The following is a 22,042-nucleotide window of genomic DNA, read 5'->3' on the forward strand; positions in this document are numbered from 1 at the left end:
TAGTGGGGCAGAGGAGAAAATGATGAGAGATCCAGGAGCAGCAGGGGTTCCTCTCAGGAGTGGCACAGGGGCTAGGGGACGGGAGGCTCTTCCAGCGCTGCGCTCCCCTCTGCCGCGTGCCCGCCTGCATCTCTGTCACCTCCATCACCATCAGTTATGTGGCACGTGGTGTGCATGGCTCTGCGCTGGGCGTTGTGCCGACTTGAAAGGATGTGATCCCTGAAACCTATCGATTTGTTACCCATATATATATACTGTATGTGTACTGTATATATATACATACACCCACACGTGCACACATCCTGTGTGGTCGTCCATCTACAAAAGCACTCTGTGAATAGGACTCGTAACTTTGTGAAAGGAAATGACTGCAAGGCCACGCTGCAACCGAGCACAGACTGTGCTCTCACTTAAATTTTTGCTGATCTTGTTTGTTTATATATATATATATATATATATATATATATATACACATACACACACACACAGAGAGAGAGAGATATCCATATATATATATATATATATATATATATTTATATTTTAATGAAAGAACTTTTTAAAAGATGCATCCAAAGCACAAAAAGAGCTTGTACGGGAAGTTGTTCAACAAATCAAGATGCAAAAGCATGGTTTCAGCCCAACAGATAGAATGAATTTGAGTTATCTCAGCACAGGCTTTTGATTTGGGGCAGTGAAATACAACAGATTATTTTAAGTTCAGATATGGCTTTGCCTTTGGTCTGTACCATTCATGATGTGAAAAGATTACAAGATAATCTTACATTATTCTTGACAAAAACAGAATTTGAAAGCCCATTTGAATAAGGGAAATAATTCTGCAGGGCAATCCAGAATTATTGAGAAGTTAGTTTAGGACTGTTTCTACCAATATTCACTAGTTTTGACAAGTAATAAAAATTAAGCACAACACCCCGGTAAGCGTGGAAAGAGAAGGAAGCTTGTCCTCCGTCCCCTCTGGTCTGGCAGAGTTAGGACATCCTATCTCGCTCTCTGTATGATAGGAGACAGAGTTGATGTATAGAAGGTGGGTGGCGATTCCAAGATTGAAGACTGGTACTCTCAGAAGGGTTAAGGGTCCCCATGAAGAAACTTGATGGACATTGGCCCTGGTCTAAGAATTCAACCACCTGTGAACCACTAATGCTGTTACTACTGCTAACCACCAGAACCAGGAATCTCCCCACATATCCCACCTCTGGTCCCAATCCAAGATTCTAGGAAATAGAATCTCTTTTGTGATCTAAGTCAACTTCTAAAAACTTTTGAAAGTTTACTAGACCACAAAAATCTAGTGTAAAGATCTTGAGAGTTTGCTATATTAATGAATGTCACGTAGTATCTAATTTTTCCCCATCTTTATTTTCCTATAATTTTTCTATATCAGGAAACTATGAGGAAAAGGTTTTTAGTGGTCTCAGGGGTGCCCAGTAATAAGTGTTATTACATTTGTTTATCATCTAAAAAATTAACTCCCATTATGTCTTCTGTCTGATTTTCTTTGGGCTCAAAGGGGAATTTTTGAGCTCAGATTTCTAAGAGTAAAAGAAAACTGAATCACAATAAAGCTAAACATTCTCCTTCGACTGTGTATACTTGAGAAAGAAAGATTCATCCCATATTGAAAATCCCCTGGTTTTTTATTTCTAAATTCAAGATTTTAAGTAAGTTGCTGTGCAGAAGGCCCATGTCAGAGGCAGCCCCAAGCCCTTTGCAGGTCATGACAATTTTCTGATCCCTGGTAGACATGGACCCTGTCTACAGAAAGAGGCAGGTTTGTACATGACCAACTTAATTTCATGCTTCATCAGTTTATACTAGACACCTTCCAGGAAAGCCCTAAGGGAAAACAAGGAAAGAGGTGTCACTTTGGAATGGGGAGACAGGGAAAGCCTCTTATGGTAGGAGACGTTAGAGCTTGGTGTACAAGGAAGTGTAGGATTTCCTCATGTAGGAAAGGAAATGGGGGCACCCTTCTCAGGCAGAGATGAGCTCCTGGAGTAATCGGACGGTCAGGGTTTCCAAATTCTAGTGTGTGTGCAATCACATGTGAGTGTGTGCATGTGTAGACATGACAGTGAAAACATTTAAATCCAGGAAGCAGATTATTAAGGGTTTTGAACTCCATGTTGAGGAGTTTGGCGTATTCTGCAGGTAAAAGGAATTCAACAAAGTTTTGTGTAGGATCAGAGCTGCTTTTTAAAAAATTATTTCTCAGACAACTTGTAACTCCAAAAAGAAGAGGTGTCAGTCTCCATTATTTGCCCCATTAAATCTAGTTCTTGGACACTGTCCATGACCCCCAAGGGCGTGGTGAGTACACTCAGATTCAGGACTCACAGGGTCTCTGGACTTTATCTCAGTGAAAGGAGGTATCCTCCAGCATTTTCTTCTGTGACTCAAAAAACTCAACTGAAGGATAACTGGAAGGAAAGCCAAAGACTTGTTTTATTCACATCTACTTGGGATTTTTTTTTCATGGTCTAGATGATTTATTCACTGAGTAAAAGAATGCGGTCCATGCTTGCTTTGCAAAGTTGTAGATGCTTTTCGCAATGTCCACCTAACCTGAGGATTTACTTTATTAGATAGAAAAACAAGAGGCAGAAAACCACCGGCTACAACAGGAACTACAGGATGCCAGAGACCAGAATGAGCTGCTGGAGTTTCGAAACCTAGAGCTAGAAGTAAGGAAATGATGATAATTCTGATAATAAAAATAATCATAACAATTAACACGCACTGAGCCTGACCTACGTGTGAGGTGCTGAATTAAGCCTTTCGGATGCATATTCTCATCGGACCTCACAGCCACAACCAAGATTTTCTAAATGAGGCAACTGAGGTTAAATAATTTGCCCTGGTCCTATGACTAGTAAGTGGTGAGACTTTAATGCAACTCAGAATTGTCTGCTCATGCCCAGATACCATACTTTTCAACACTGTTGCCTTCATGCACAAGACTAATGAATCGTTTTTAAATAATGTAAATAGTAGCTTTCAAACTTCATCAATACTTCATTGCTTTTAAATGATCCTTTTCATCCTTCGTTGAATTCTGACTCAGAAGAATATTACTCCAAGAATCGTATTTCAAAATGTACTCTATACAAAAATATTTTATTGTTAGACCCTTGAATTTGTAAGCAGACTTTTTATTCTGTAATGCATTTATGCAAAAAGCTAAGAAGCAAGGTAATATGTTTTAGGAACTACTTTGGCTAATCTGAATAAGTTTCCATCCCTTTTTAAAGTTAATGTCAGTCAAATCAGATTTTGATTATATCACGCAGAAGCTGGCTTAGGGTCTGGTTGAACATATGCTGATATGCAGAGGATAAGAAGATTTATCATTTGATTTCTCTGTTATTTTGCCAGCAATTTCTTCTTGAGGTTAATTCACATTAGATTCGGATAGAGTTAGCAGTTGGTATGCTTCACTAAAGAAGAGTTAAGTCATCCTTGGTAGCCCACATATCTTACTTATAAAATTTGAGTGGATTGAATATGCAGGAGGCCTTGAGCTGCCATAAAACTTCATGGTCGGAAGAACATTCTTTGTGACACCTGAAAGCTCTAAATATTCATATAACTTAAAATGGAACTCCACTTTCTGCATTTCCCTGATCCAAAAATTTGCAAGACTGGATGACACCATCCATAAATTCTTCTCCTGCACCTCTTATTTGACTAATCAGTTCTTTTCCATTAAATTCAAGCATGAACATCCTGTGGGGTTTTTTGGGGGGGGGTTTGGGTTTTTCGGGGTTTTTTTTGCCAAATGGCATATTGATAAAGTGCTGAAATAGCATAGAGAGAACACTGACAACTGGTTTAGTGATTAATCAGTTGTTGCTTTTTTTTTTAATTCCCGTATATTCTTCACTGTATTTCAAGGAAAGAGAGAGGCGATCCCCTCCATTTAATCTGCAGATTCACCCATTCTCAGATGGTGTGAGTGCTCTCCAGATCTACTGTATGAAAGAAGGTGTCAAGGTAGGCAGACGTTTCCTCATGTATGTTGTAGAAAGTAGAAAAACTGGGAATTGGAAAAGGGGAGGTTGCTTGTGGCTGTTTTGTCTTCCTGCCACTGGGTGTCATTTTGATACAAACTATGTAGGCACTGAAAATTGTGACATGGCGATTTCGCTAGAACGCAAACAAAATGCGTAGCAGATGTATGAATGGTCTCAGCAGAAAAACACAGGAAGCCATGATTGTTTAGAACAGAGTAACATAAAGAGTGATACAGAATCAAAATATTTATGAAGATGGTTACCCTCAGTTCTCTAGAGGAAATAGTAAGTAAGTGCAGTACTTCAAGAAACATAGTACGAGGATGCCAGATAAAAAAAGTATGTGTTGAGTCCCTTTGTTGTGCTGTTCTCAGTGCTGCAGAACTCAGTCTTGGAATTTCAGTATTAGAAGAAACCTTGAAATCATCTCGCCCACCATCTCTTTTGATATGGGTGATTAGGGAGGATTTCTCTTTTGGAAGGTCTTGGGGTGTAGAACATATGGCTCACTTGGACAGAACAGAATTTTATCTTTAGCGATACTGGAATACATTGGAAATATAAAGGTCAAATGGAGGTGGCTCTGTCTCCCAGAAAGTATATTGTCCTTCAATATAGTGAAATCACATAGTGACTGTCTCTCCCAGAGGTAAAGCTAGGGAGCCCCCTCCCTTCCTGGTCCCCCCTTTACCTTCTGCATGGCCTTCCTGCTCCCACTCTGAGCTGCCAAGTACACCTGCTTTAGTTGCCTCCTCTCTACCTGTGAGGTTGAGCTGGACTTTTGTGTTCCTGGCAGTGGGGATTTGCTATAATGCTATCTGAACATGAGTAAGAGGAGAAAGTGATGCTAACGAGGTAAAAAATGGGGGGAGGGAAATTTGGTAGAAAATTGTGCTTTCTTGTCTTCCATCTTAGACCACTTCCATGGTGTTTAACCTTCTGGCCTTTCTGGCCTGCATGAAAATTTGTAAACTGAAGCAATTATTTGATTCAACTCTAATTGAATGAAAAGCACTTTGTCTTTTCCTTAGGTTTTTTTTTTTTTAGGTAAATCACAAACAACTTATGCCAATGCATGTAATTTATATCCAAGGGAACTCTTTTAAATGGAGTGCTGCTTTAAACTGACTCAAGGAATGTAGTAAAAATCAGCTGTTTTCCATAGGATGAAATCAGTGCTTGACACCTAAAAAATGGAGCCGCACTGTGTCTTTCTATGTGGCAGTTAAAATCTCAACCAGATCAGAATTCCATTAATTAGAATGAAATTGGTTGGTTATTTATATTTATTACTTGTTACTTTTTTTATACCTCAAATTTATAAAAATTGAAACAACTTTTTGACAATTATAAGAAGAAAAGTTAATGAATAAATTCCAAATCCTTACAGCATCCTAGACTCTTTCGTATACAATGTCTTTATCCTCAAGATCAGCCCATGAAGGAGGTATTTATTGTCTCCATTTTGCAATTGGTGAAATTGAAAATATACCATTAAGTAGTTTTCCCAGGTTCACACAGCTTATAAAAAGCAGACTGTAAACATAAAACCAGCTGTTCCTAAATGAAAACAACCCAAGGAAGTCGAGGTCTTAAAATGTCCCATCTAACTTAAGGCTCAGGCACTGATAGAATGGTAAGTCCCATTTGTGTCTTTGACTTGAATGTATGTCCTTGATTTTCCAGGATGTGAACATCCCTGATCTCATAAAGCAGCTAGATATCTTGGGTGATAATGGGGTAAGTAATGAATTAAGTGTGGTAAAGATAGGAATTTGCCTAAAGAGAAGCAAGAAATACTTGCCAATGTATTGTGTGTAAAATACCATCTTCACTTAAGCATGTGACTTCCTGAAGAAGATCAACGATTTATCAAACCAGTCGGCTGAGGGATCGTAAGGCTCTCTGGAAGGTAGTGGCAGAAGTGGGAACTGTTTTGGTGCTATTCCTGGGCAGGTTTCAGGTTTGAATGCCGACCACATCTGCGGTGATTAAAGCTAATTACCTTTCTGACTATTGCTGGGAACCATCCGTGCAGTTGCAAATACTGCAAAAGAGTAGGGTTGATGGCAGCCCCATAAAAATGGACTAGGAAACTGTCATCCCTTTTCTTTCTAAAAACACCCTCCAGGCAGGGTCAAGGCATATCAATTCAGGGGGAGGACCATTCATTGCAATCCTAGATGAATGATGCATGTAGGCTGAAAAGAGTCATGCAATTTTTTCCCTTGAAAAATTATCAAAGGAGAGAACAGAGTCAATTAGATCACATCAAACTGCTGTGAAGAGATTACTCTATTTCATTTTGGTTTCTGCTTTTCTTATGACACTTAATGAAGTATGCTGACAGTGAAACAGATCAAGTCAGTACTAGAGAGATTTAAAAAAAATCACATTTAATGTACTTTTTACAGGTTTTGAATGAACTCTTTAAGAATTATTACTAAATAGAATAGACCATTTGTGATGTTCCTGCATACATGGCAGGCAAGTTAGGCAGTATTTTCTGTTAGTATAAATATTAAAAAATGTATCAAAAAGTGTCTTCAGCTTATTTTCTTTCTTTCTTCCCCCCCCCCCCCAGAATTTAAGAAATGAAGAACAAGTGGCTATAATTCAGGCCAGCACTGTGCTGTCCCTGGCAGAGAAGGTAATAAATTGTACTAACATTCAGATCATCATCTCAGTGTCTGGCTTAACACCTAAAGTAGCAGGGTCAGGCTGAAGGACATTGTCTTTGCATGTGACTTTGCATTACTGAATACCTAGTAAATATTTCATTCCTCAGAGTGATAGAATCCAGATAGAATGAGAGCACGCAAAAAAAGTCTACACACTGCTTTAGGGTGGGTGCATAATACTTGCTTTAAAGTCTCTTAAAAATATAATTCTCAAATAGTGGAAACCCTGGATTACATTATTTAAGCTCTTCTTACCCAGCTGGGACACCGATAAAGAAGTTTTGTTGACAGTTGCTAGCCTGGAGCTTGGCTCTCTTTATGAGCTTTTCCTTGGGCGCGTACCTACCAGTTGTTCCCATCTGATTCTGTTAGTTTGGTGGCTCCCTGCAGCCTCATTCAGAAAGCCCAACCTGGAGACGGGAAGAGCAACAGTGAGGGTGCACTCGCCCCCTTGTGTCTAAGCCTAGTAAATGCAAAACAGAAAAGGAGAGAGCCAAGTCAAGAAGCCTGGTACCTGGCTGTAGTCAGGAAGCCTTGAGAATCGGCACGTAATTGACAGTCCTGTGAACATGGCTGCATAAAATGAGAACTGTAGTATAAATTCCTTGAGATGCTTTCTAGTTCCTAAATGTATAAACAGCTTGTTATAAATTAAATGAAACCATGAGCAAGGATTCACCTTGCTCCGATCTAAAATTCTACAGGTCAGATGACCCAGTTAAGTTACTCAAGCAAAACAATGACATAAAGAAAAAATGGCAGAGGGAGAAGGAAGGATTGCTACAAAGTAAAAAGATACTTAAGAAATAGTGAACGATCCATTTTTTTGCATCCCGATTCAAGTAAACCAAGTATTTTTTTTAAAAAAAGGATTTTGCTGACAACTGGGGAAATTTTAATACGGGCCAAGGATCAGATGGCAAAAAGAACTGATGTTAATTTTACGGATTCACGGGATAAACATTTCTACCTCCAAGTAATTCTAAATATCATCCTTGAACTTCCCTAGACCATGATTTTGAATAGCACTCTACCATCTGGAGGGGTGATCTTTAGCCAGAGGTTGAGCCTAGACAAATTTTCAACAAGCACATCCCATTGTGACTTTGTATTAAAAGTAATAAGAGCAGTAGCCTATGTGAGAGCACGTTATAGGCCAGGCACTGCGCTAAATGCTGCCTGTGCGTCGTCTCGTTTTTCCTCACAACCGTCCTGTGTTCATCCACTGTTTTAATTTCATCCGCGAGGAAGCCGAGGCGTGGGCTGTTCGTTTCTTGTCCTACATCATACATATGGTAAGGCTCAGAAGCCCGCTTATGCACCTGTATCTTCAGCCCATGACCGAACTACTTCAATGTCTAGTATTCCTGGAAACATGATGTACAAGAGAATTTGTTTCTCTGTGATAACCAGGCAGCAGGAGAGAGGAAGAATTTTAATAAAGCTGGATGGTACACAATTGCAATACAAGGCTATTTACAAGAAACCCATGACTTTCCACTGAAATTTGTCTCATGGGGGGAGCCGGGTGTACGTACAAGAGCTGAGAGATTAGCACCTCTCCAGTCTCCCCCTGCCTTTCTTTCCCCATGTTCCTTACAGCCAAGGGGCTGCTGGATGTGGTGGCACCTTGTGAATATCAAGGCTTTAGTATGTAGAAGAATGCTCAGTGCACCACATAATTTATTCCAGATAAACGAAAAAGAAAGAGCTGATAGTGAGGCAAGTTTCTAACAGTGTAGAAATACAAAAATAAATCTCAACCAAAAACTAGAGTGTATCGGGTACCTAGTACGTGCGATAACGTTGTCAGTAGTGCCTTAGGTTAATCACATCCTTTAATCTTCCTATTATGATCGGTCCCATTTTTCAGATGAGAAAGTTGAGGCTTAGCGAAACTAGGTAACCTTTCAAGGCCACACAGCCGTGAAAAGCTAGGATGGAGATTAGACCAAAGGTAGGTTGGCTTCCAGAAACTACACACTTAATTATTATGCTCAGTTGACTCCCTAAGGGACAAGCTGATGTTTAACTTGGTAGACACTTATTATAACATTTTGTTCCATTTAACCATATATGTGGGTAGGCTCACACCGTATGATTCAGTCTAAATTCATCCAGAGGGTGTTGATCATTGCTGATATCAATGCCAACTAACGGAATGACACATTCTAAATGTTAGGAGAGATAAGTTCTTTATCTGTGATTTAAAATGTCTTTACTCAGCAAAAATGATTCCTCAACATTTATCTATAATCAGTTTCACATAGTGAAAAATTGCCATTTCTCCATTCTCACCTGGTCCTCTTTTTTTCGTTATGCTCCCTCTGATCACGGAGAATTAGATATACCTTCTGCTTGGAACTTGCCTCTCACTTTTGCCTAATCATCCCTGATCCGTTCTTTACACTCAGTGCAATTGTCATTTCCAAGAAAGTCTCCCATGATGTCCTCCAATAGGATCAAAAAACATGTTAGTCCTATTCGCCATCACAGCCCTAGGACCTGGCACATTGCCGACATGGTAGACATCAATGAAGACGTTTGTTGAATGAATGAATGAATGAATGAGTGAATTATTGGAAAATTATAGTCTTGTTTCTGAACTAAGAGAAAAATGCACCACATTTTCACTTCAGTTCTTGGTGTGCTTCCTGAGATTTAAGGGGTGGAGACTAAGCCCCTCAGTAGACAGCACCATAAACACCACATCCTGCGATCATGTCAAACATGAGTGTCTTTTTGCCCCGTAGTGGATCCAGCAAATCGAAGGAGCGGAGGCTGCCCTGCACCAGAAAATGATGGAACTGGAAAGTGACATGGTGAGTAAAGATGAGATATCAGAAAGATGAAGAAAAGGTGACAAGGTAAATGGAAAAAGACTGTTTTCTAGCAATTTATCTGGCATGGATGAAAGTTTGTAGCCTTGCCATTATTTTGTGAACAGACTGTGGAACAAAATTCTCAGAAGTATCCAACGGTTTTTAGTTATAGTCTCCAAAAATATCATGCTGTATTTTTGTAACATTTCTGAAGCTGATGCTGAAGAAAATCCAGTTAGGTGTTTTTTTTCTTAGGCTCAATAATTTTTCCATAATATAACTATGGTAAAATATTACAGAAATGGTGGGTATAACTTTGATATTGAAGATCCCCAAGCCACCTCACTCCCCTTAGGATGACTACTATCCAAAAAAAAAAAAAGGAAAAAAAAGTAAGAGCATAGCAAACAATGATGAGGTGGAGAAATTGGAACCCTGTACACTGTTGGTGGGAATGTAAAATGATGCAGCCACTGTGGGAAACAGTATGGTCGATGGTGGCCCAAAAAGTTCAAAATAAAATTACCATATGATACAGCAGTACCACTTCTGGATGTATCCCCAAAATAATTGAAAGTGAGCTCTTGAAGGGATATTTGTACACCCATGTTCAGAGCAGCATTGTTCACTGTAGCTTAAACCTGTCTATCAGTGAAGTGGATGCATGAATAAGCAAAAGGTGGTGTACACATATGATGGAATATTATTCAGCCTTGAAAGAGGAAGGAAATTCTGACAGATGCCACACATGGGTGGACCTTGAGGACATTAGGCTAAGTGAAATAAACCAGGCACAAAAAGACAAATGCTGAGTGATTCCGTTTATATATGATACCTAGAATAGTCAAACTCACAGAAACTGAGAGCAAAATGATGGCTGTCAGGAGCTATGAGGAGGAGAAACGGGGACTTGTTTAATAGATAGAGAGCTTCAGTTTTGCAAGATGGATGGAGTTCTGGAGATGGGTCACATAACAATGTGTATGTGCTTAACATTACTGAACTGTGCACTTAAAAGTGGTTACAATTATAAATTTTATACTGCGTGTATTTTGCCACAATTAACTTTCTTTAAATCCCCAAGCCTGGGAAGTGGTCATTACTAACTTACAGCAATACACAGAATTTTATAACAGTACTGTCATTGGTGTTATCATTATTACTAAAAATCAGGTAGTGACTCCTATCAGGTCAGGGAACCCTATAGTAAAAACACCAACTTGCATTTATTGTAGCATGTCACAGCTGATAAATCATTTGCTTATATTTTTACACGGGGCTTACATTTTACCAACAGGTTAAGCTCTAAAGTCAAAACATAACAGGAACTGTTTATATTCAAATTACCCTTGAAAACTCTTTAAATGCATAAATATTAATTAAGCAATCAGCCTGTCCTAGGCACTGGAGCTCAGACGTTATCAGGAAAGTCACTAGCAAAATTGCAAATAGACATATCCTCTCTCAAAAGTCATTGTTTAATGCATATAAAATAAAAAAAACCAACAAGGACCTACTATATATAGCACAGGGAACTATATTCAATGTCTTGTAATAACTTACAATGGAAAAGAATTTGAAAAAGAGAATATTATATATATAACTGAATCACTTTGCTGTACAGCTGAAACACTGTAAATCAACTCTTTCAATAAAAAATAAAAATAAAAATAATTTTAATTGATGCCATCAAGTTTTCCTTCAGTGTTGGACAAGGACCTTGTTCCTTCAGTTAAGCATACAAAGAAATAATTGACTTGTGCTTGGGGCTATGTTCTATACGAAGATATATTTTTCAATGCTAATGGCAAGATGCTTGCAGTGGGAGGAGCCCACAGAAACTGAGGACAAGTAAGGGAACGTAAGACTGACATCTCCCAGCTCACCCCGGCTTTGCAGCAAGAGCAGACACTCATTAAGGCACATCGTGGGTGGAGTCGCCCCCACTCTCTAAATCGTTACCTATCCTTTGTGTTTGCTAATGATACCCAGATGAATTGGAGTAAGTTAAGTTTTTTATCATACAGCTCTGCTTTATTACATTTCACAACATCCTTACAAAAATTACTGTCAATATATTTACACAATTATACTTCATAGTTAGCATCCATAGCATTTATCTTGTCAAAATCTATCTTTAATGACATACTCTTTTTTTCCCTTAATGCCATACTCTTAAATTGGTATAAAAAATTCGTGTGGATTGTTTATTTTATCTCTTATGCTTCTTTCCACTGATTTTTATTTTCCTTATGTGAAACTATAAAAGTTGAACTCTTTCCCTTTAAAAGACAATTTTTTGTGATTTGTCTTATAGTAGAATTAGAGAAAACATTAATCCATACAATTTATATATCACTTTCTAATTAAGTAAGCTGACTCTCTTTATTAATATGGCCCTTTTTCTAGGAACAATTCTGCAAAATCAAAGGCTATCTGGAGGAAGAGCTAGACTACAGAAAACAAGCTCTCGACCAAGCATACATGGTAGGTGCCCCTGGCAGGAGAGACACGCAGGGTGCTTACGACTGTAGGCTTCTGAGTGAAGCATCTTGCTTGTCACGCCATGAACTTGAATGGACCGCGGCCTGCAGCTCATTTCCTCAGTGGTTTCCAGTTCTGATTTTAGGACAGATAATGTCCCTAGCTCTTTGCCATTATAATATTCTTATAATATTTAATAAATATTTCATGATACTTCATTTTTGTAAAATAATGTCTGTTGTTAAATACTATTTAAGTGAAAGAGTGTAGATTAGAGAGAAATTTTATTAAGTCAAATCTGATTGCTGGGGAGCCTAATTTAGTGGCAGAATAATAATGTATTTGATGTTATACATATTTTATAATACATTTATTTCTTACAACAACCCTATGAGGTAGTGGGAATATTATTATTCTTATATTACATGTGAGGAAGTGAAGGCTCACAGGGAGAAACTTTGCCCAGTTTGGTAAGTAAGGATTAGCATTTAGATCTGACTCCAGACCTTGTGACTTCAACTACCATAATCCAGCCACGGTAAGAGTACATGGGCACACAGGCTGTGCCTTTTTCTCTCCCGCAGAAGGTGGTGCTGACTGAGGAGCTGTGCCAAATTCACGATGCATAGTTCCTAGTGTCGGACCACATGTTGCATGTCTTCCCTCCACGTGAACACCACCCCAGCCCTCACCATAACACACAGTAACAACTCAAGAAGAAAAGAGGAAGCTTAAAAGAGGCACATTTCAAGGAGTTGCTAGTAGAGGTTTTTCTAAGGCTTTCCTGGAAGCAGCCTGACTCACTTTTGGGAAAAGAGTGAAGCACTTAGCCCCTACTTGTGACAAAGACAAATTAGTACTCTCCTTCCAAGACGAGCAAGAGATTCTGAGCACTGCTTGATGGGGAAGGGAGGAAGAGTCGGCCGTTCATTAGAGAATAAAGAAGGCAGTGGTTTTTCCCTCCCTTCCTACCCTTTCAGCCTTGCCTCTGTCTACACATGATAAAATTAAACTGTGAGTGTATGTGTCTCCCAGGACTGAGTACCCATTCAGACAACTATGTTTAATTTTTAAAAGATGAGGTCTGTTTAGTGCAGGACAAGAGCTTGGAGAACACCCCTCACCAGGGCATGTGCGTTCACCTCTGTCAAAGTCACAGGAAATAAGACTGTAGATGTTAGTAACAGTATCTGAAACACATAAAGGAAAAAAAAAACAGATATAAAGACCTGTAGACTCCATCTGAAAAAGAAAAGCCTCAAGGAGGCATTTTATAGCTAGAACAACTATAAATCTCAGAGCATTAAAAAAAAACAGACTGAGCCCACAGACTCAGCTGTATTTCCAGATTTTTATTTTAAGGAAAAAAAATGGAGGCTGTGAAAGCCATCTTCAAGCACAGAGGTGTGTCATGTGGAAGAGGAGGGGTTTTATGCATGAAATCTATCTCCAATTTCAAATATTTTATGTCAATTTAGACCACTTTTCAATACTTATTTCTAAAAGTATGGCTACCGTGATAGATGTCTGTTAAGTTATCTGTCAAATTCAAGACAGAACAAGCATTCTCAGCTACAGTTGAGAACAGAAGGATACACGGTTATTATAACAAAGTAAGGAGTTCCCCAAAATGAAAAGTGTGTGAAATGGAAAGGATCCCAAGAAAAAGAACAACTTTCCCATCATCAGAGAAGTCCACATGTTGGCTAGGTGACTCTTACAGACTCTTTTAAAGAGGATCATCAAAAGGGTATTTAGACTGGATAAGCTTTGAAACTTATTGCTATGATCCTGCGAGACTAAACTAGTACACCCCTGTCCATATACACACGTGCGTGTACATTCGCACGGCACACGTAAGATGCTCAGTTCCAAAGTTAGACTTGTCTCATTCCGTTTGCCAGAGAATCCAGGAACTCGAAGCAACCTTGTACAACGCCCTGCAGCAAGAAACCGTGATCAAGTTTGGTGAATTATTAAGCGAAAAACAGCAAGAGGAGCTGAGGACCGCAGTGGAAAAGTTGCGGCGGCAGATGCTGAGGAAGAGCAGGGAGTACGACTGTCAGATCCTCCAGGAGAGGATGGAGCTCTTACAGCAAGCCCACCAGGTGAGGCTCGAGTCACGCCCCCTGTGCACGGCGGCGCCGAGCACACGGGACTCAGTGCATACGCAGCACACGGTATCAAGTGTGGGTTCGGACAAGCCTGGGTGCGAGAAGCTGTTTTTATTTTCAGAGGGTGAAATAACTATTGTCTTCTACCTACACTCAGAAACAGGATGATGGTTTTGTAATGAATTAATCGTAAGAAAATCGGCACTGGAGAAGCATCACGTAATGTTGCTATTTTTGCAACTCCTTTGTCATGAAGCACCCTTTCAGTCTCATGGAGCCTGACTCTGTCCCTTCTGCTGGGAAGCAGGACTCTCTCCAGGACAGAAGTAATGCTTCCCTGCTGTTACTCATCTCAGTCTGTAACCTAGCCTGATTACACAGTCTGAGCAGGGAAAAGGGGACAAGGGCCCTGCTCCTTATTCCCAGAATGAAGAGCAACAACGTCAGAGCGTGGATACTGCCTCTCACTTACTGGCATTTGCTATATGTCAGGAACTAAACTAAGAGCTCTACTTACATCATTTCATTTAATCTTCACAATAGCCCACTACGGTCTTCGAAGTATTCTTCTTATCCCAACTTAAGAGTCAATGATACCTGACTATACTTCAATTAAAAAAATAAAATAAAATAAAAAGAGTTAGTGCTACGGAAGATAAGATACACTTAAGTGATTTGCCCAAGATGACAGAGAGTAAGCAACAGAACCAGAATTACAACCCAGATCAGCCTGGCTCCAAGGCCAGTGCACGTAACCAGTGCATCATACTGTCTTATGCAGCTTGCGTCATCTATCATTTATATGATTTATCTAGACAAGCAAGGCTCAAAATAGACATCCAATATTAACATAGAGCCAAAATTCTTAATTCCAACTCTTTGTTCGTGTCATAGCTTGATAGGCAAAGACGAGGGTCCTGGTCAAAAAGCAGAGTCTGTAATAATTCCAGAGTTGAAAGTTTCAGGCTGTAGTATTTGGTACTCACAAGCTGTCATAACCAACTGGTGTGAAATCCAGATGGGCTATACAAGAAGTAGGAACATGTGGTCATCTGAGGTCAAGGCGAGCGGAAGAGGAATGGGGTTATCTTATGACACTAAACAATTGATGGGGAACGTTCAGCACACTTCAGATGTAGCCAGGAACTTTGTGGATCTTGCTAGGTTAACAAGTTGCCCAAGTTAACAGGAAACTCTGAAGCCGTCGTGTCCCAGAGATGACAAACGCATGCATGTTAGTTTCAGTAGTTTTTGAGATTCCATCATAAAGATTTAGCTTTTGGTCCTGGAAGGAGTTTTTAAAGCCTTTTATAGTAGACTCTATGGTATCATTGCATTAATGCAGGCCCCCTTTCCTTCTAGACAGGAACGAAAGCATCGTCTGCACAAGTTTCTTCACTTGCAGTAGCATTTAATTAATTTCAGCACATCAAGAGGTGTGTTGTGGAACTGCAGAAGTGTTTAGTTTTGAGATGGACAAATAGTCGTCTATCATTAAAACCCTGTCATGGCTTATAAGTGTCTCTTCAATCAGCTGAGGTACTTCACTCCCAAAAGAGGTGGTCTTGTGTTTCAAGTTATCCAGTCTGAGCTGTTAAGTACATTGTATTTCTGAGCTTCAGAGGGTTCCATTGATATTTCTGTCTCCCAAGCAAATTGTTCCTTAGAATATGCCTTTCCAGTTAGTTCTTGCTCTTCGTTTTCCCTTTTAATCAGTAGCTTTGATTTGAGAGAAGTATTCCAGGAGGCACTGGCCAGGAACTTATCATGCATAAATTCTGACTAAATTCTAGAGCGTATCATTAACCATTTATTAGAGATTGTTGTTTGAATGTTTCGGAGTGTGAGAGTAGGATTAGCCACTTTAAACTGGCCCAGAGCAGGCCTCTCTGAAGATGTCGAAAACCCAAGGGATCAGCCACATGAAGGTCTTGGCAAAGTGTCCCAGGAGTTAAGGACAGCGGGGGTTTTGAGTCTCTATTGTGGGAATGTTTGTACTCTTCAGGGAGCCGAGAGAAGGCCAGGATGGCAGGAGTACCCAGAGCCAAGGAGTGGCTGGTAGGAGATGGATCTGGAGAACTCAGGCAGTGCTGGGTCATGTTGAGGCATGAAGGAGGTTGGTTTGATTCTCCCTTCTTCCTCTTCCTCCTTAAAACTCAAGACCTGCCCTGATCAGGTCACATTCTAAGAGTTCAGATGAGTGTAGAAAGAAAGGACATGATTAGAAGCAGGAGGAGCCAGCAGGAACCTCTCGCACCAGCCCTGATGGGGGATGATGGTGACCTGGTACACTTGGTAGCTGTAGAGATTTAAAAAAAAGTTAGAAAAGGGGTGTATTTTGGATTCAACAGGGTTTCCTGTCTGATGGGATGGCAAGGTGACAAGCCGATAGGAAGAAAAAGGAACAAAGCCTGCAGCACCCAGCGTAGCATAACCAGCTCATTTACTAAATAATATTTAGTACAGGCAGCTTCTCTGTGCTGAACACCACACTGGGTGCTGGAGACGGGTGATGGAGTCACATGTGGTTTTGCCTTGTTTACCTCTCTACTTAATTTGTTATCCCACATGTTTTATATTTTGTCTCTCCTTCTGGATCTGATCGTTCTTTGAGACTAGGAACTAATTGGCGTCTTACCTGTATTCTCCGTTAATCCCCCGCAATCCTGAACACGTCAGGAGGGGCCCGCCAGGCACAGACTTGTTGGCTGAATAGAGTCCGCAGTCATCTCATGTGCCCATGACTTTACTGAGCTAATACTTGTCTCCACATCCCGCAGGCATATCCAGGATGTATTTGCACGCTCAAGGTAGTAATATCTAGCAAGTTTATTCTTTTGCTGTATAGCTATGGAGCATGAGTGGCACTACGGAAAGACACACAAGCACACACATCACACAAGTATACACATACTGTCCGCGTTCATTGTCACGCACGTTCAAGGTCAGCCTTGATGGTCTCTCCGACAAAACACACCCTCCTCTCCTGCACGAACCTCAGCCCCTTTCCTGGGAAGCAGGATTTCTCAGTGTCTGCACCTACTGATGGTTGGGGCCCGATGATTCTTGCTGGTGGGGGCTGCTCTGTGTATTGTGGGATATTTAGCAGCGTCCCTGGCCTCTGCCCATTAGGTGCCAGTTACACCCCTCCCCTCAGCTGTGACCAGTGATCACATGTGATTGATTCAAAATGTCCAGACAATCGGTGATCATGGTTGCACAACTTTGTGAGTATACTAAAACCACTGAATTGTGCACTTTAAAATAAATTATCACACCTTTTTAAAAAATGTCCAGACATTGCCAAATGTCACTTGGGGTGCGAAATCATCCCCACTTGAGAACCACTGTTTTAGAGAGAGGAAGATAAGTACGATTTCTAAGATCACGTGTTCTTTATTCTAGCTTCCCCTTTTTCTCCCCACCTTGCGTTGTAAAAACCTCTCTTTCTGTTTTATTATCTCCTGTCGCTTTCTTCGTTTTCTTCCCAGACTCCGCTTCTCTGTTTCCTAGTTGTCCTCAAAAGAGGCATTAAATTTCAAGCCTCCCCTCTGTAACCCTGTGCTGTGAATATACAAAGCTTTAGGTGGCCAGAAAGAAATTTGAAGACTTTTTTTCACTTTTAAATAATTATTTCTGTAATGTTGATTTCATATCACTTTGATTACTTGTGCTATTTTTGTTATGTTCGATTCTTTTTCCTGCTTTATCATTTCCCTCTTTCGAATATTTTGGAAGTGTAATCTCTACTTTGTTTTATGAGAATTGGTCAGTCTTGTTTTGTGAGGAAATGCCACCCTGAAACACAATGGAAATAAGGTTTTTAAAAAATGGTAGGAAAAAAATGAGATTGTTGCATTTATGTGATCCGGCTTTAGCCATTTTTTTAAAATGTGGTAATAAGCAACCAAAAATCTTTATCCAAATGGTTTACAACAAAGTTTGTTTGTTGCTCACTGATTCTGGGACACACTGCTGTCTCTGCACGGATGTGGCTTTCTCACATAGCACTGCAGCTCGTGTTCCGCTGGCCACATCCAAGCCCCAGGACAGTGGGGTGAGGACCTTACCTCTTTCACTGGGAAGGGGTCTGCAGGGAGAGACTGACTCAGAACAAAGGAGTGGCAAATCGTTTTTTAATACAATCGGAGTGGGAGGGCATAGCTCAGTGGTTGAGTGCCTGCTTAGCATGCACGAGGTCCTGGGTTCAATCCCCAGAACCTCATTTTTAAAAAATTAAATAAAAATAAGTAAATAAACCTAATTACCTACCTTCCCCCCCCACACACACACACCAAGTTCCTTTTTTAATACAATCAATGACAGTGATTTTCACTATGAGTTTGGGTAACTTTTGAAACATGCAACAACCCTCTGGGTATAGAAAAATGTATATGTAATGTTTCCAGATGTTAATGTTTTTATTGAAACTTCTGCGTTTTAAGTCGGTGAACAATCTTCTCGTTTAACTTAATGCCCTCTCAAGCTTTTTTTTTTCCCCCTTTCTTTCAGAGAATTCGTGACTTAGAAGATAAAACAGACATCCAGAAGAGACAGATAAAGGACTTAGAAGAAAAGGTACGTGTTTAAGTTCAATATGTATTTCAGTCTTTATTTTTTAGATTAGACAGTAATACCGGCTTCACTCACTGTTTTCTTTCTTCTCAGCTGCTGTGTATCTCGCGTGGGCAGGGTAGTTACAGTAAACGCAGACTCTGCTGATACATAGTCAGGCCCCAGGATTCCCACAAAGCTTCTGCCTTCAGTCACATTTTTGCCTTCTGTATCGATTCCTATTCTTTTCCATGTATGTTTTGTTTTCTCGGTTTTCCCCTTCCCCACCTGCACTTCTTTTCCAAAAATTTCTTCTAAGTTTTGTTACTCTACTTTGCTCTTTAAAAAAAAAATCGTTTAGTCCCTTTAAAAAATAATCTTTCCCATTGCTCATAAAAAGCCCTTTCTTTCCCCCTTGTGCTATAACTTCACCTCAGTAATACGTCCAGTAGTTTAGATTGACACATGATAATTATGCTCTCCTGTCACTTCCCCAGTGGTCTGAGAGAGTAACTGCTTCTTCCAAGTCAGCCAACACTTCTAGGGGGTAAAGAGGGCATTTGGAAACGTGTGTGTGCCAGGGGAAGGGAGAGGGTGACGCAGGGGTGCTGCCTAGCTGCAATGAGTTGACAGTCTCACGTAACCGAGAGTCATCCTGCCTGAGGTGCCAGGAGCACCTGGCAAGAGGGAGTCTCTGGAGTTCCAGTCTCGTAGACTGCAAGCAGCTGCTTGGATCCCTGTGTTGCAAAAATCAATGGTGGTTTTGCAGTATCTTTCATGGGCACCCCAGAAGCAAATAGCAAATCATCTACCATTTCTGAGACAATGATTAGAATTTGGTTCATCCCAAATTGCTTCTGTATGTGAGCTGTCCATGTATGTGAGCTCAGAGGGCGTTGGTAGGATCCAGTAGCCAGGCAGTTGGCCACCTGGATTCTCATGGAGGCTGGGTCTTCATGTACTTATTTGACCTTGGGTAAGTGACTTCCTCCCGTGTCTAAGCCACATTTATAAAATAAGGGTGATAACGGTCGCCCTCACCTCCTCTCATGGGTTCCATGAGGAACGTATGAGGTCACTTAGATGAAAATTAGGAAACACAGAGAAAGTGTAAGTCAAACTAAAGTACAGTTTTTAAAATTTCCAAATGTAAAGCATGTATCTTACATAAATTTTTAAAATTGAATTTTCTTGATGTCAGAAGTGTGCTGTTTAGTTCTGCGGGATTAAATGAGGCAAAGGTAAAAGTGCAGTAAACCAAAAACTGAGTCTAATTTCCCAGTGTTTGTCAGGAAGACCCGCAGAAGGCAGGGATTGTTCCAGAGCTTCCCTGGTTGTCAGAGGACGCACCTAATGTCTTCCACTTTCCACGTTTTTGAAGGGCTAGTTCTTGGTGCTAGTCGTCCTCTCTGCTAATTCTCAGACAGTCCTGGGCTGGCTCCAGGCAGAAGTCACAGTGAAGACAGCTCTGCCCCATTCACCTGAGGAAAAGCAGACAGAGGAACTTTTTTATATCTAGTCATGCCCCCCCCAACCCCCCGATATTCTCTTACTAAATCCCATGGAAATTTTGGAAGGAAAGGGATTAAGATTTTGTTCACCGTCAGAATTAAGGGTGAACTTTTTTATTTCACAGTTCCGAACTTCCCAAACATTTATGAAAATAGGTTAATGTACTTAACAGAAAATAAAGATGATTTCGCTATCATAGAGCATATTCTGTGTACAGTGCTAAACTAAGCCATTTCAAGAACAACGCAGTTGGTCTGTGATTAGAGATGTGAACGAGAGATGAGGTTTATAAAGCAGCTTCCGTTCACTTGACCTCAATGCTGCTCGCCCACAAGCTCAGTAAAAAGGCTAAAGATCACTTATGTCAGGGATGTCCTTCATTCTTTCCCCTGGGTACTTGAACACCCCTGCAGGGTACATACAATAGTCCTTCCTTGTTCCTAATTCCCACGTGCCTGGGTGGTATAAATCAGGTGATGACAACAAATGTAGCGAAGTTGCTTCCCACGAGCAGCTCCTCGCCATTATGAAAGCACCCCTGCATTCATCATCTCATTTGATTGTCCTAATTATTCTGAGACAGACACAGCAGATATGATCCCCTTTTATACAAGTAATAAGACAATGGCTCAGAGAGATTAAGCAACTTTCCCCAAATCATATGACAAGACTATGGCAAATCAAGGCCAGAGGTCAGGCGTCTGACCCTGAGATCCACAGCCTGCCCACCACATGGCATGGAATTAAGACTCTCATTGCCACCTAGGTGATGGGCATCCCCTCGTGCCCAGAGAGGTGTCTCCAACACATGACCTCCCCACAGGGACAGTGGAAGCCTTCCAGTCCTCTCCTCCGTCCACGGCTGCTACAGGTGCCATCCTGTCACTGTCCATCTTCAAGAAATGAAAAAAAAGGACACAGTTTCTCCTTTTTGTACTGCTAGATCAGTCACCCATACATGGCTCTTCACACCACGTTTATAACTTGTTCATGCAGCCTTGGCACACTGAAGCAAGAGCCTTCTAAGTAGTGACATTAAAAGAAATATGTAAGGGGGCGGATGCAGCTGAGTGGTAGATTGTGTGCTTAGCATGCACAAGGTCCTGGGTTCCATCCCCAGTACCTCCATTAAAATACGTAAGTAAATAAATAAACCTGATCACCTCCCCCCAACAAACAAACAAAAAATAAATAAATAAAATATAGAAAAAAGGAAATATGCAAATAACATGCCCAGTATGAGACGACCACATAGGACCCTATTCAAAGAAGTCGTGTCCAACAGAACACCCCTGAAGTGTGATAAGGCCAAAGACTTCGTGGCTCCAAGAGTAAATCACCAAGGAAGCCAGTATTTGAAAAAACTGATCTGGCCTGTGATACTTTATTTAGTACACAGCTGGTTTTATACCAGCCCTCCACAAGCGTGTTTTCCATCCAAGTTATCTGCTTCTCTGGTGAAAGGTCTTGGTGAAGAGAGACAAGTCAGACTCCATTTAGCTTCTATGAGTCAAACAAGGAGAAACCTCGCTCAGAAGCCTGACAGGCTGGGGTAGCGTCATCCTGTCACCACCTGGAGTGTCCATTGCTGTTAAAAGCATATTTCATACCAATAGGATGACCACATAGCCTCGCTCATCCGGGACAGACACAGTTTATACCTGTTGCCCTGATATAATTACTAACACTGTTCCAGGTCCCTCCCAGGAGGATCCCCTGAGGAGAGTTGAGATGTGTTTACCCTACAGATTAATATTCTTCCTACTGTGCCTCAGTCCTAAAACCTAACACATTAGCCAGACAATGATAGCATTGAGTGATTTAAGTGTATGCTGTGATCA

At 40.7% G+C, this 22,042-nt stretch overlaps 1 protein-coding gene across 9 annotated transcripts in view; it reads left to right on the forward strand.

Annotated features, from left to right (window-relative positions):
* The window catches only part of JAKMIP2 (janus kinase and microtubule interacting protein 2), a 187,104-nt gene that overhangs the window by 143,018 nt on the left and 22,044 nt on the right, over positions 1-22,042 (forward strand). For 7 of the 9 annotated variants that reach the window (XR_012067290.1, XR_012067291.1, XR_012067287.1 and 4 more), the window contains 8 exons: positions 2,607-2,705; positions 3,916-4,014; positions 5,721-5,774; positions 6,619-6,684; positions 9,469-9,537; positions 11,947-12,024; positions 13,926-14,129; positions 18,648-18,713. Coding sequence is in view for 3 of the 9 variants with exons in the window: in XM_006204476.4 (XP_006204538.1) it covers positions 2,607-2,705; positions 3,916-4,014; positions 5,721-5,774; positions 6,619-6,684; positions 9,469-9,537; positions 11,947-12,024; positions 13,926-14,129; positions 18,648-18,713 (735 nt within the window). In the remaining 6 variants the exon portion in view is untranslated. Of the gene's footprint in view, positions 1-2,606; positions 2,706-3,915; positions 4,015-5,720; positions 5,775-6,618; positions 6,685-9,468; positions 9,538-11,946; positions 12,025-12,605; positions 12,691-13,925; positions 14,130-18,647; positions 18,714-22,042 lie in introns of those variants that run through there. The other 2 variants (XR_012067298.1, XM_072955289.1) reach the window with 2 other exon arrangements.

The sequence above is a fragment of the Vicugna pacos genome, chromosome 3, assembly GCF_048564905.1.
Source record: "Vicugna pacos chromosome 3, VicPac4, whole genome shotgun sequence".
NCBI classification, from domain to species: domain Eukaryota; kingdom Metazoa; phylum Chordata; class Mammalia; order Artiodactyla; family Camelidae; genus Vicugna; species Vicugna pacos.